Source organism: Podarcis gaigeae, assembly GCF_964106915.1.
Source record: "Podarcis gaigeae genome assembly, chromosome: 1".
Lineage (NCBI taxonomy): Eukaryota > Metazoa > Chordata > Lepidosauria > Squamata > Lacertidae > Podarcis > Podarcis gaigeae.
In genome coordinates, this window is record NC_139678.1 from 60,529,778 (window position 1) to 60,545,348 (window position 15,571).

The 15,571-nt window shown below is 39.7% G+C and overlaps 1 protein-coding gene across 4 annotated transcripts in view; it reads left to right on the forward strand.

The window, feature by feature from the left end:
- Nucleotides 1–15,571, forward strand: part of NELL1 (neural EGFL like 1) — a 376,161-nt gene that overhangs the window by 142,835 nt on the left and 217,755 nt on the right. For all 4 annotated transcript variants that reach the window (XM_083750218.1, XM_083750217.1, XM_083750220.1 and 1 more), the window contains exon 12: nt 2,458–2,586. In XM_083750218.1, the coding sequence (XP_083606344.1) occupies nt 2,458–2,586 (129 nt within the window). The remainder of the gene's footprint in view (nt 1–2,457; nt 2,587–15,571) is intronic.

Consider the following 15,571-nt stretch of genomic DNA (forward strand, 5'->3'; position numbering starts at 1 on the left):
CATTTCATGTAAATCTTTCTTTGGAAATCATAATGCAAAGTGTAATTCTATCCATTATTTTTGTTTAAAAATGGTAAATCTTGAAGGTGATTCACAATTCCCCTATATGGAGTTCTTAGATTCTAAGAATTCATACTTTCTGAAAGCTAAGCTGCGTTGAAAAAGATTTCACTGGAATATTTTTAAAAAAGAAATAACAGACTAGAGTTCTTAAAACCAAGTTAATAGGGGGGAAAACTCACCCTGCACATGAATGAAACAGACAGGTTTTTTTTTTTTAAAAAAAAGTTGGCATTATTTTAGAATGACATGCAGCATTACTGTAATATTTTACAGTGCTTTTTGTTTTGATGTTAAGTCACTTTCACCTCACTGTCATCTAAATAAGACTTTGATTCAGTATAACCATTAACATATTTGTTGTGCTGTCTGTCACCATTTCCTTTGAGCTTGACTTGTTGGAGCAAAATTGGAGCGATTGGTATACTATTAGTGTGAGATCAGCCAGTAACACTGTAGGTTAAGTTCACATAAGCATTTTCTTCAGTTTGAAAAATATTATTGAAATCCTTAATGGTTTAACTATTGGTCCCTTTACACAGAAACAAAGATTGAAAGATGGAAATGTAATGTAGGCTGTCTTTAGAAGGAGCAATACCTTGAATCCTGGTTGTTGTTGCTGATGATGGTGATGATGATGATGATGATAATAATAATAGGATTTTTAAGGAGCAGAAACCTATTATTTGCTTTTGTTTTGTTTTTACTTTCTTGTGGATTTGTGATATGCTTGGAATCATTCTGGAAAAAAGCTGGGCTCAAAAATCTGATAAATAACATCTCCATATACAATTGTGTTCCACAGAGATCTGTCAGGCATCTTCATTATACAGCAGTTAGTGAATTCTGATTACACACTTTTCTCCTGGCTATTGACACCTGAGTATATTTTTGACACCTGCATATTTTTAGGACCCACTCTGTTCTTGTGATTGCAAATTGTTTTAGCTTTGTTTTTAGCTTTGATTATAATATTGTGTTATAATTGTTGTAACCTGCCCTGAGGCTTTAGGGTGAAGGGTGGATAATAAATTAGTATAAAAATAATTACACAGGTAGCTGTAGAGGATCATGGATGTTGAATCGACCATATTTTATGCACCCCCAATGCATCTTGAAGATTTGCTTCATAATGCCTTCTTTCCTGGTGGTTTCCTCCATATTTTTGCTGGCTTTTGAAAGTGTTTGTCTTCCCATTTCTGTGTGGTTTCAGAATAATTTGAAGGGGCAGCATTTTATTTGATAAATATACATTGTTGGTTTTATTTTATTTTTTTAAAAAAGCCTTTTCCTGGTTGTATGCATTGGGGAACAGAAGTCCGTCCCCATCTCCCCAACATCTCTTTGAGAATCAGTTGGTAGGCTTCTATGTTTGTGTGTAGTGCACAAAAGTATTCAGGAATTGCTTCCCCTTGCATTCTGGAACAGCATGTCCTGACCTGTTATATTAGTATAAATCACATTGTGTGCACATTTAACTTGTGTGATTTCAACCATATGTGATTGAAGGCCGGCTGGTTGAAAATATGCGCGTTAAATGCAGGCAAGGCAGAGAGCTTAAAAGCTCTTTTTGCACCATGTTTTCCCGGCATGAACCCCTCCCCCCAAGCCAGTTTCAAGGGTAGGAGTATGTGGGTGGAGGAGAGGATGGAACATCCCATTTCTCGAGTGGAAGTCCTTGAACAGGGGTTCCATTGATGGGACATTAGCTAAGTCCCCTGCCCTATATATTTATTTGAGAGCCCACCTTATAAAGCTCCAGTGAGACTTACTGCTGAGTGTACCTGCATATGACTGAGAATTCTAATCTCTTGATGAAAATTTAAGCAGGGTGTTCTTTATTTAAGATTAATTAATCCAGAACACTTTTGTTTCAAGCTCTCATCATTGCTAGCTCTGGCTGTGCCCCGCTACAGCATCTGGCCTCTCAGTGGAGTACCATTAAGAAAATGTGTCCCTTAACAGAAGATTCTCATGTTATGGAATTTTGCATCTGTTATGACAGCATTCTTAAAAGTGGTGTGATTAGTTTCAGTAGAAGATCAGTGTAAATATAGACAATTAAGCACACAGGCCCTTGATTGTGTGAGGCCCTTGATAGTTCAGTCGGTAGAGCATGACACTTTTAATCATAAGAGTTGTGGGTTCAATCCCCATGTTGGGCAAAATATTCCTGCATTGCATTGTGGAGGGTTGGACTAGATGACCCTTGTGGTTACCTCCAATTCTAAAATTCTATGAAAGGGTAAAGTACATTATGTTAGCGTGGAAGTTAAATGATATTGTATTACTGATAGGATTCCTATCTAAATTAAATAGTATAATTGCTGATTTAGGATTAAGCTTTTTATTGTTTTCAGTTACTCTGATACATGTTGAATGTGCTTTATTTTTCAGGTCATAATTTTTGTGCACAAGGTCACAGATGTGGTGAAAACTCAGAGTGCAGGAACTGGAACACGCGAGCTACTTGTGAATGCAGAAGTGGTTATGTCTCCGTCCAAGGGGATTCTGCCTATTGTGAAGGTAAATAATGTCTTCCGCAAAGTAACTTCATTGTGGTCTGGTGAGAAATGTGCTGTTAAAACAAAAGCAGAACAGAGCATCTCATTATCAAGTTCAATCTTCATGGTAGTATAAATGATAATATCCTCATTTGATTATATATGTAGAAAGTTCAGATGACCCAGACAGATGGAAACTTCATTGTGAAGTTCCCAAGTGACTGACTGACTTCCTAGCATGTTAAAATGTCACCCTTCTGTTTGTGATTGTCTTTGCAATATATAAATTCCAGTAATAGTGCTGCTTAGGCTGATGGCAAGTATGTTGTTCCAGACATGAATAATCTGTGTCACAAACTGAGAACAGTTGATAATAGTATATTTAGGCAAGAAGCAAAGATTGTTTTCATTGTGCCTTTCGACTGAGGTAAAAATGTGACCCATGTATCACTGTATCTACAGATAGTAGGCTTTTTAGAAGTAGTTTTATGGCCTTCTTTTAATGACGTGGACTGCTCTGAGGTATTCCGTTCAAGAGCAGAATATACCGGTACATTTTAAACATAAATCAATAAGATGTTGTGACTGTAGATAGCATCTTGTGAGGTGTGTTGAGCTGCAAATACTGTTTACCCCATAGTATTAACTTGGTGAAAAACCTGTCTCTGTGGCTGGGGTGCTCCTGTGGATACTCATTACAAAGCAACCCTGTTTATTACATACAGGAAAATTTTGTCAGTGTCTCTCCCTTTCCTGGGTTTCCGTGGACAAGCTAGCTCACTTGCCATTCAGAAATTGTTTGTGTTGCTGAACATGCATAGGAATACCATCCATCATGATCCTTCAGTGCTGAAGTTTCAAGCATGTAATGAAACATGTCTTTGTTTGTTTCCCTTGTCTTGATCGGAAACTGTTGAGTTTCATAAATGGCTTTTTGAGACCTATTGTTGATAACGAAATAGAAAGGCCTCACTTGGTGTCAATGTTAATGCATGAGGAGTGCAGTGAATTTAGAAAGACTCAGTTTTTGTTGTACCTAACCCTGGTTTGGTTGAGGCAAGTGCCTCGAACAGAATAGATTTTTTTTCTCCCATTGTGAATCTTCTTTGTCCAGTCTCAATTTAATTGATTAAAAGTTGTCATTGTTAATTTCTTAGCCTGCAGCTTAAAACAACAATGAGACATCCCTAAAGGGACCCAAAGCTTTTGGTGTTGTAAAATTCCATGTTTTGGATTAAAGTCATTTTTTAAACTTTCAAACTTGGATTAAAATTGTTGTTTTGAAAGAAAAAGAGATATGGCACCAGCACAGGACTAAAAGTACAAGGAGGTCTGAAATGTATCGTCTCTTATCTTCATTCTCTAGCACTTTGGGGTGCTTAAGACATTTGCTGGACATGTTTGGAAAAAGAAGCATGAATAACTCGTGCTTTCATGACCATGATCACAGGGCACTAGCTAGTCCTCTGACATGGCGAAGGAGAAGCTAGCTGGATCAGGAGGACCAGTGCCACTAACACCAAGCTGGACCCCGAGATTGAGCTAGAGAGCCCTACATTAGATCCCCTGGAGACAACACTCCATGAGAATTGGCCCTCTTTTTAGACCATGGGCTTTATGCTAAACTATACCTGCTCACAAGCAAAGGCAAGACATAGAATGGGAATTGACTGTGATAGGTTCCAAGCCCGAGGGCTACACTATAAGGCTTTCGGCCCAAGGAGGGATCTTGCATCTCACCTGAGCAATACACCATGTCAGAGTTTTCTGCCTGGAAATATCAAAGGTCCTACAACTCCAGTTTGATATGCTGTCTGATGACCTGATAGACTGACACTACAACGTTGGGTTCTTCTCCCTCTCCCCCAGAATCCCCTCTTGCCTTGAAGGCTTCCACTCATCACCAGAATAGGATACCATTCCTCCAGGTCAGGCATGACCAAACTTGGCCCTCCAGCTGTTTTGGGACTACAATTCCCATTAGCTAGGGATGATGGGAGTTGTAGTTCCAAAACAGCTGGAAAGCCAAGTTTGGCCATGGCTGCTCTAGGTAATGTCCAAAGGTAGAATATCAGATAATGGGCAGAATGTGTGTTTTCCTGTGTTGTTTGGGGATGAGGAGAGATGTAATCTGCTGCTGCTTCTGTCACTCCTGAAGAACAGCCTTAAATTGTCCTGGCTGAACATCTGTCTTCCTGCCCCCCCTTTCCTTTTTTCTCTCCCCTCTCTATATGGTTCAGTTTTCTAGGAAGATTTCTGAATGTTTTGTATTGTACATATATTAATGTGATAAACTGGCATTCACTTTGGCTTGTACTATTTTTTGGTTTTCTCTATTTATGGCATTAGTGTTTATGAGCTTGGCCTTCATGGATCTTTTCCATTTTTAAAAAGTGCTTTCTTTAGAATTATTCTTGAGCTGGCTTCCATCCATCTATATTTGAAATGGAGAAGAGATGACACCCTTGACAAGCTGTTAAAATATATTGCTGGAACAGGGAGATAAGACTAAGGAGTGTTCAGCAGAAAGAGATTTGTGGGTATCAGCTCTGCTTAGCTGGTCTGAAAAGCTACTAGTATTCTTCCCCATACATGCATGGATGAAGAGGGCTAGCGTTGAGCTATAAGAAACAAATCTCAAATTGCAGTATTATTTATTTATTACAGTATTTCTGGCTCAATCTGCCTGGATAGCTCAGTCGGTTAGAGTGTGGTGCTGACAATGCTAAGGTTGCAGGTTTGATCCTCGTATGGGACAGCTACATATTCCTGTATTGCAGAGGGATTATATTAGATGATCCTCAGGGTCTCTTCCAACTCTGCCATTTTGTGATTCAATGATTCTGTGAATCAACCCATGTGAAAGGACAGTGATCCCATCCCATATATCATCTGGTGAATCATGAAAACAAAGTTTCTACTGTAATCTGAAATTGCATGTTCCAAAACATACATATGGACCTTTTCCTGTTTTTGTTTACATGATATCTGACCTGAAGAAGACAACTACAAAGACTGCTGACTATTTTGTAAAGCTTTGGTTAGCCCCAATAAAGGTTAATTTTTTTTATCTAATGAGCCAACATGACTGCACTTATTTTATAAATAGACTGATTCACATGATGATGATGGTGATGATGATGATGATGATAATAATAATAATAATAATAATAATAATAATAATAATAATAATTTATTATTTATACCCTGCCCATCTCGCTGGGTTTCCCCAGCCATTCTGGGCAGCTTCCAACAAAATATTAAAATACAGTAGTCCATCAAACATTAAAAGCTTCCCTAAACAGGGCTGCCTTCAGATGTCTTCTAAAAGTCTGGTAGTTGTTGTTCTCTTTGACATCTGGTGGGAGGGCGTTCCACAGGGCGGATGCCACTACCGAGAAGGCCCTCTGCCTGGTTCCCTGTAACTTTGCTTTTCGCAGTGAGGGAACTGCCAGAAGGCCCTTGGCATTGGACCTCAGTGTCCGGGCAGAATGGTGGGGGTGGAGATGCTCCTTCAGGTAAACTGGGGTTCCAAATGCTCAAGCATTCCTGTTATTCCATCATGCTATTTCAGCACCATTTTATTGTGAATGTGTGCATCAGGGCCTGTTATGTCTTTGTATGCAAGGTTCTTCTGTATCTAGAAAGACCACAGTTCTATTTAACAGATGGTGGGTGCGAGAGAAGAGAGAAAGAATAAATTGCAGTATCACCGGGACATCAAATATAAATTCTCCATTATGTCTTGCTGTCCTGGAGTGTTTAAAATTCATCCATTGGGCCAGATGTTGTGTTACAGCCCCAAATACACATACTTTGGGATTTTTATTTGCTTTTCACCTAGAACCAATAACATAGGAAGTTGCTGTGAAAATGCTCCCTTTTTGCTGCTATATTAGGGATTCATTTGAGAGCAGTCTTTAGCATGGTACTGCTCTCATGCCACATTTACTTAAAACACGCAAATGTATTCATAAGTGGTCATAGAGACAGCTAGAGCTAGAGATAATTAGTATAAATATTGCTGTGATAATGGTCTGAATTTCATTCCATTGTTTCACAGGAATTGAAATAGCTTCTTTTGAGATCCAAGGTTTCCTGTCTCTTCAGCTGATCTGAAAGTAATTGTATCCTAGTTCAGAATGTGCTGAATCAATAATAATACTAATAGCAATGATAATAAGCAGTCTCATGCGCCTCCATCTATCCACCCATCCTCTTTCTCCTCCCCATTAACCACCCCAGATCTTCTATACTGCAGCAATGGTATTGCTCTTTAAGAAGCCTTGCACTTTTAATAAACTTCAAGGCTACCCTCCTCACACGTTGCATTTGCACAGAGGCAGGTGATGGGGAGCGATCATACCAGATGTCTTTTTATTCATGTCCCCTCCCTTCTCCAAGCCTGTTTTCTGTCTCCTGGGTTCACTATTTTGTATTTCTAAACGCACATGCTTCTTACACACACATACACACATGGGAAAGGGGGGGGGGGTCCTGAGAACCAAGAGTGCCTGCTGTGACTCGCCAGCTGAATTACATTGACGATAGGCTGAACATCTGCTTTCTTAAAAGAATAGTTAGACCTTGGAGGAAGGGCTAGAGCCCTTGAGAAAACATTCTGTTGGCCTGATTCAGCATGGTGGCTAGGGGTTCAAAACTACTGCATTAGAGGGCTGCTAGTCTCAAACACAAACTTTTTATAATTACGTAATGAGGAAGGTAGGACACTGTGTCAGAGTCTTCCATCTTTCTGTTGGATCAACGACAATCAGTCTTCTGTACCTGAAGCTGATATGTTCTATTGGCCCTGTTTCATTTTCAAGCTGATAGGCACTGGACTACAGTGGTACCTTAATTCGTTCCGGAGGTCCGTTCTTAACCTGAAACTGTTCTTAACCTGAAGCACCACTTTGGCTAGTGGGGCCTCCTGCTGTTGCCATGCCGCCGGAACACAATTTCTGTTCTCATCCTGAAGCAAAGTTCTTAACCCGAGGTACTATTTCTGGGTTAGTGGAGTCCGTAACCTGAAGCATATGTAACCTGAAATGTATATAACCCAAGGTACCACTGTATTTGGGTTTGCTAATAGACGGAACTGTACTTTAAGCAGAGTGCTCATATTTATTTATTTATTAATTCATTAACTAAGGTTATAGAGCTACCCCATAATGGAACTTCTCTGAGTGGTTCAGAAAAACAAACAAGTTCACATCAAAAATATTTTTGGATAGCTGCCTTTTCCCAGAGGTTTTAATTAAAAATAAGGTTTTCCCTTTCCTTAGCAAGGCAGGAAAAATGTTTAGTCCTTCATGTTCACAGTGAACTATCAACCTTTTACACAGATAGGATTCTAGCATGGTTCAGAATTATCAACTGGAAAATATTTCAGTAGGTTCTCTCTCAGGCTGCAGAAAGCACTTTCTATCGAGGCACTGATGTTTCTGAGTTGTGGACATGCTGACCACAGGTCATCTTTTAGGCCCATGCAAACCATGCCATTCGTTACACTGATATTTCATAAAAATATAATTGGAATAGTAGGGGTGTTTACATGGGATAATCATTGGGTTTGGGACAGGTTAAGTACCTTTCCCATACACAAGTGATCCTTTCTTGCAAGTGCCCCACCACAGAAACACCCTAATTTAGCAAACATGGAATTGGGACTACATGTTTGCAAACATTCATTTTCAATACTGAAAGCCTTCACCTTTTATCAAACGTAGCTTTACATATGAAATAAATACATATAAATACATACATATGAAATGGTAGAATTTAAGAAATGGCATTCTACAGTAGAACAATGGTCTACTCAACTCCATTTATTTTTCCAGCAGTGGCATGTTGTTAAGTGGGAAACCTAAAGAATGAATGAGAGAAAAAGAGAAAGTAGTGAACTGCCACCTATTATCTATTTGTTGCAATAAGAAATTAATTACATACTGATCAGTGTACTCATCATCATGGATGGATATATTTATATTGCACCTTTATTTTCCATTCTTCAGTTCACTTCCATTTTTGTGTCTGTCTGCATATTCCCCCCCCCCCTTTAAAAGTCTGTATGAAAATTCAACTTATTTCAGGCATTACGCAGTCACTGGGTTGGGCTCCGATTCCGTTCTGGTGACAAAGGCAGAGGCAAAAAGCTGTTCGGAAAGGAAGGTGGCTTTGATCAGTTTCTTGCTCCTGCCTCTATGAAGCAGTCATCTCGCTGTTCACTCCTGCATTTCCTACTCCTAACAATAAGTTCAACCCTTTCCGTTTTTCTTACTCTCCTTATAAATTCTGTTGCCTTATGGTAGCTCCCTTCCTCCTGGAAAGGCTGCTCCCACTAATGCATTAATATTTTTAACAAAACTAAACATTTTCTTTCTACTACTTTTCTTCCCCTCCTTGACTGATTTTCGGCAGGCAGGGATCCGTATTCAGCCCCCACAAGGCTATTTCTTTCTTTCTGCCAAACGATTGCTGAAGTCCGCTGTCTTTTGGCCCCACGCTCCTGACCTTTATAGAGCAGCCCTCCTTTTAGGCACATGTATTGACCACTCTCTTCTGTCGTCTTGCTCTCCTCTTCATTGATGTCACTAGAACAGCAAAGCCTGGTATCGGTTGTGGCCACAGCCTCTGCTCTTCCACTCCTTCAAGCAAGGGTAAATGGAAAGGGGGAAATGTGGATCCTGCCTTAGAGGCTGCAGCACTGCAGCAAGAAGCCCAGTGCAAATAAATGCAGGCTAGAGGCACACACCTTTTGTGTGACCTGGTAAAACCCACCCCAGCTCTTCCCATACCCTAGCAAGAGGCCAGGTGGCTATTCACCCCAAGCAGAGCAGAGGATCCCCTCTGGGTGGTGGGGGATTCAGACTGCCCTTCCTCCCAAATGGCAACCATACTTTTGCAGTCACATTTCCTCCAATAAATTCATTTTTAATTCATTTTATTTAAATATTCAAATTTTACAAGCAATTTTCCCCATTTATTTTTCTATTTTATTTTTACTGATACATGCATGTTTGCACACACTTCAGTGCATGATTTTTGTATGCATCCCAACATGTGGAAAAGTTCAAATTTCACAGGTTAGCTGTGCAGGGGTATTTTTTCATTAAGTGCAAGTTAGGTAGCTTTGCATGTGAAAAGAACACATTTATCCCCCATACATAATTCCCTGCCCCTGCTCTGTGTAGTTTGTAAAATAGCACAGGGGAAGGTTTAAACATCCAGTGCAGGTCCTATGACTGCATTTCAGATTGCAAGGTTTTAAAACATACCAGATTATTCATAAAATGGAGGGTGGTAATTTTCAGGTATCCTTCAAATAACATGTTCATGACTACAAGCTTTTAATAATCATTTTGAAATGCTTGTTACCAGAGCTTTTAATTAAAACTCTTTTCCTCTCAGATTTCCCCTGGTTGTTTTGTTATATGCATGCATATCTATGTATCTGTTTCTATATCTGTTGTTCCTATTCTCTCGAATTGGCTATCTCTAACCCATTTGGAAATCTAGCATGATTCCGACTCAGCCACTTAGAATAATTTCACTATGTTCCCATCCTCTCCAAGTTGTAGAAAGCACATTTTCTTTTCTATCCAGACATGTTATCTGTGTCTTGAACAGGCATCAGTCCTCAGCTCTCCTTGAGTGTAGGTTGCTGACAGTGCTATTGCACATATCTCTCTCCAAGTGGTGTGCTTGCCTCTGATCTGCAGTCCATCCTCCGTGGATCACAGAGTTTCAGACTGTATCACAGATGCCTTTGAAGGCACCAGCAGCTTGGGTGGCTTCTGCTCTCCTTTCCTCTAATTACATATTCTCCCACTGCAGTAACTGCTGGATGCTGCATCCATGTCTCCTGAATCAATTGACTTGTAGACTACTGTAGGGTTCCCTACATCGTCTGTCTGCCCTAATTCTCTATTTGCCCCTAAGGGATACATCTCATGCTGCTTTTTTCATAACAATTGTCTGTTCCCCTCCCGATATTGCACAGTAGGATATCAGTAGTATCCAGACAGACAAATTATGAAAGATTCTTAGCCACATATGCATTGTTGCTCAATATATTCTGGAGAAGTGTTCTGAAATTCAGGTTTTGGTATCTGTGTCAGAACAAAATTACAATTTAAGAAATGAATCAAAACTGCTATACACCCTGCTATATTGTCTCCTAACTTGTTTAGACTTCTAAGAATGTAAATCAGGGAATTGTGTGCTGCAATGTGCATCATAGGAGCTGAATCCCGACTATGTGTTTGCGGCCTCACTTGTGAGAATGGATTTTAATTTCAAAACTAGTTTTTCATTCTTCTCCAGTGGAAAAATCTTAAAAACAGAAATCCATCTGTGTTGCTGGTCATTACTGCATCTTGTATGAGCAAATTCCACAGTTTTAACTGTGCATTGTGTGAAGGAGGACTTTCTTTTGGCTGTCCTGAATCTTCCAAGATGGTTCATTAGGTGCCTCAGAGTTTTACTGTAATAAGAGAGGGAGGGAAACATCTTTCTCCATCCTGTGCATAATTTTATGCTCCTCTACCCTCCCCTCCCCTCTCATTTTCTTTAAACTAAAAGGCCAGTCAGAGGGAGTTGACTGATAGACAAGCAAAAGAAAAACAGCAACATGAAGAAGCTTGTAGCTCTGCTACAGCTATCTCTGTCTCCAGGAAGGGACATGGAGTCTTGGGAAAAGGCATCACCTGCCACCTTGTCCTTTGGGGGAGGGGGGAAGCAACTGGGGGATTACCCCACTAGCTGTGACCCTTGGGCTCAGAAGACTGCCAACCAGAAGGCAGCTGGACCAATGTCTCCTCAGGTCTCAGAGCCTGCAGAAGGGTGCTGCTGGGAGCCTGCTCAGAAGTCCAACCCACCAGGATTGCTGGGACCACACTAAACAGAGAGCATTTACCGCAGCCATGTCAGTGGAGAACCACAGTAAAGTGCAAGTACAGGCAGAAGGCCTTGTTTTTGTGACCCTGTGTGTGGGGATTAGGACTGGAATTGCCTGGAGGAAAGGAGTGGAAACTTGTAACAAGGGCTAAAATGTCAATTAAGTCAAAATTATTGATTGCTTCTTGATTATGGTGGCAGTTGCTACTCATAGTTGGCCCTGTTCCTCATGAAATGCATGGATTAAGGGACGGTCTGTGTGTCAGTTCCCCAGGAGGGTCTTACAGTTGTAACCTTTCCTCATAGGGAGTTTCTCCAACACCTTGATCACTTGGGTTGCCCTTTTCTGAACCTTTTCCAGCTCTACAACTTCCTTTTCTGGGGTTAGATGACCAGAACAGTATACAGTATTCCAAGTGCGGTCATGCCACATGACTGTATAACAACATGATGATGTTAGCAGTTTTATATTCAATCCCTTTCCTAATGATCCTTTGCATGGTATTTACCCATTTCACATCTGAGCTGATATCTTCATTGAGCCATGATCCCGAGGTTCTGTTCCTGGTTGGTCACCAACAATTCAGGCCTCTTGAACTTATATGTGAATCTCTCTCTCTCTCTCTCTCTCTCTCTCTCTCTCTCTCTGCCCCATTGTGCACCATTCTACACTTACTTACATTGAATCAGCTCTGCTATTTTACTGCTGATTTGCCAATCCCTTTTTGATCTAACCAAAGTTTTAAAGTTTCTAGAGTTTCTGAAGCTTCCTGATGAATTTTTGACTAAGCCTTGTTCCTGAAGTCTGCCAGTGTTATCATTTTTCATTCTCATTTCAGCTCTTCCATGTCTTAATAGATGAGAAAGACAAGAAGTAAATAAAAGTAGATATTACAGAGACTTTTTTCTTTTATTGACCTTTAGTTCCTAATAAAGAGGCTGGCCCTCTTAGCACTCTGCAGAGGGTACTGCTTCAGTTGCAGTGATTTCCAACCTTTTATCTATATTTGATAGAAAAGAGACATAGGACTTAAATTAGAGGATTAATTGGAAACCTCTTAGGTGCACTTGGTTTCTGGATGACTGGATCGGAGTCCTTGTTTTGAAAGGTCAATTACTTATTCAGTTATCTTTGGTGCTGTGCAGAGGTAAAAGCAACATTTCCTGTTTATTTACTTCTTAGCCCCCCTTTCATTAAATAGACTGCTGGATTATGAGCATAAAATCATATTCAATAGCTTGTCTGTTAATCTTTGGTAAAAACATCTAATTGACATTTAGAACAATAATCACAGTCAAGTAATATAGAATTAATAGTGTTTTGTACTATTTTTGTTCCTAAACAGTCCTGCTTCATTCTGCTAAATTGCACATTTAATTGGTAATGATTTTGATTATATTCTGTTCTTGGGAAATGAGTGACTGAGAAAAAAATGGTTGGCATTAACTAAGATCTTTTCACCTCTTGATTAATCATTACAAACTGACTGAAAAATATGTTCCTTTGGTTATAGCTCCGAATGAGCATGTAAAAGAATTAAGTGCTCTTAGCCGAGTATTCTGTTGACAATGAAATACTACCTTTCTCTATCTTTTAGCCTTAATTGACAGTCAACTTATGAAAGGGCCAATAAATGAGTTATCTAAGGCATCACACTCCTTTTCTTACCACTGAGGTGGCCCAATAGTGATCATTTTGAAATGGCCCTTAATATAAAGCAGATGGGGAACTGCAACAAATGGAGTGCTACTCATCCATCCATCCATCCCAATCCATCCCACCAGTTTTCCTCACTACCCAACTCTGTCGGCATCCTGTGCCCAATGAAGATGCCCAGTCTCATTCAAACATTTACCCCCACCCATTTTAGCTTTGCCCCCCATTTTGGATTTTTTTCTGGTTGATTGGGGTGGGCATGCTTGTAAATTTTCGTTAAAGAGCATTTTATAATTCTCAAAGCCAGGCAAATACGACTTATGTATCAATCAAAAAATAGAGTTTTAGACTCTCTGGGCAGGATTCACCTAACAAGCCCCATCAGCAGAAGTCCAGCAAAAGGACTTCTGCTTACACAAGGGGGTTTTCCTCCTTTCCTCCTGCTTGCAGCCCCCAAAATTGTATCGTGGAGGGGGAGGGTTACGAGAACCCCAGAACAGTGCACAGGCGGAGAGGAGCTGAAATGCTTGTGCAAACAGAACAATTGAAAATGTATGACGTTGAATACCACCCACTTTCTCCCAAATGCTATGCCAACACATTTTATAGCTTAAAACAGATAGTAACACCTAGGGTGGAAGAAAATCAGCACAAAAAGGGTACTGTGATGTCTAATTACTAAGGCAATAATGCAATCAATGGGAAGTAAATCAAATACAGTTTGGAATACTATTAAAATGCCTATTTACGTTTTAGTTTAAAGAGAACTTCAGTAATTACATTTCAAGTGGGAATGTTTTAACCGTCACTTGTACCCAAAATGGCTTGTGTTACCACTCAATTAAAAAATAGAGCAATGTTTAAAGTCTTTGATCAACTTAGTTGATAACCGTGTGTTGTGATTTGTGCATTTAGTCAAATATGTCTTCAAATAAAGGGTGCTGAATGAGAAGACCGTAAAGGGAAGGAGCTATAGTGAAATAGGTAGTCTCTTATTAATTAATTAATTAATTTTGCTTCCACAGTTTACTTCCCCTTCCATTTTTGGCACAGTGCTTTTATTGTTACCAGGACAATATCATTTTACAGTTCTAGAGGTAAAAGTAAATGTTCTATGGCATCACATAGCCATATTTCTATTGGTGATATATGATATATTTGTACATACAGTATTTGTAGTGGTGATATATGGACTTTTGGCTGGGTTTTCCCCATCTATTTTTATTTTAATGACCATCCTTCTACTTGTCCGTCTTCACTCCCAAAAAGCCTTTCAAAAAATAAATTGGAGTTTTCTGTATCTAATTCACACTTTATTACATACTAAACCTCCTCCAAGAGTTCTCACCTACCACGGAATGTGTTTTATGAAAGTACATTCAAAATTCTGTCATTACCAAACTGTACAATAAAAACCCTATTTGTTTGAATCTTCTTTGCATCTAGCATTAAAATCAATCTTTTGAACATTGACATAAAATCCTACCCAAAAGCACATAAAAAGAAAAGATTCTCAAAAAGAGATTGCTAGGTATATAATGGAGCAAACAGAATGTATATGCCAAGTAGATCACATACAAGCTCTTATCACATGCAAAGCATGGGACATATGGATAATAATGGTAAAACTGTTCCTAAATTGTGTTTCTGGCTGGGTCCTAGAAGAGAAGAAGCCCAAAGGCATGATCTATGGTGAGACCCTGAGTGGGAGGAAGTTTGCTTTTTAGATGTGCCCCCTGAGTGGGAAGCCGGGGAAAGCATAGTTCAAGTGGAATGCATACCCTGTTTGTTATTAGTCCTTAGATTGCGATCTTTAGGATGCTGTCAGGATGTGTTTGAGTGGGCATGTGGCAGGGAGTTACCTAGTTGTCTTCTCAACATAGCCAAGCATGTATTTTTTAATAACGCAGAGGAGCTCTTGAGTTTCGGTGTCATTTTCTCCTCTTCTATTACAGAGCATTATTGCCAGGCTTGGTGTGGTGTTATCACTTGAAGACTTAACACTTACTATGGAGAATAGTAAGCTCACATCAGCAGAGGATGGAAGGGATTTTTGGCTTCCTAATGTTGCCTCCTTGTTGTTCTCTTACCCCTGCATGATAAAAGAAGTTGGGGGAGGAAGCAAGAGTGAGTAACACAACAATCAAAAGGTTTTAGAGGTGATGGGAAGGCCTAGGGTTGAATTTTAGCTGTGATTTTGAAAGCAGGCGTTACCAGATTGGATTTAGGAGTTGATGTGGTCTGAGAACTTGATAGGAAGGAACTAACTGGTGAGTCTATGAAGGAACTTTTGGCCCTTCCATGTATTTCCCCTCCCCACAATTTTGGCAGGGAGGAAGCATAATCCAGACTATACCAAGTTTATCTGACTTTATTTTATTCATTTAATTAATTAATTTGTATATGCTGTCAGGAGATTGTTGCTGCTGTGGTTTTTTTACAAGGCACAATT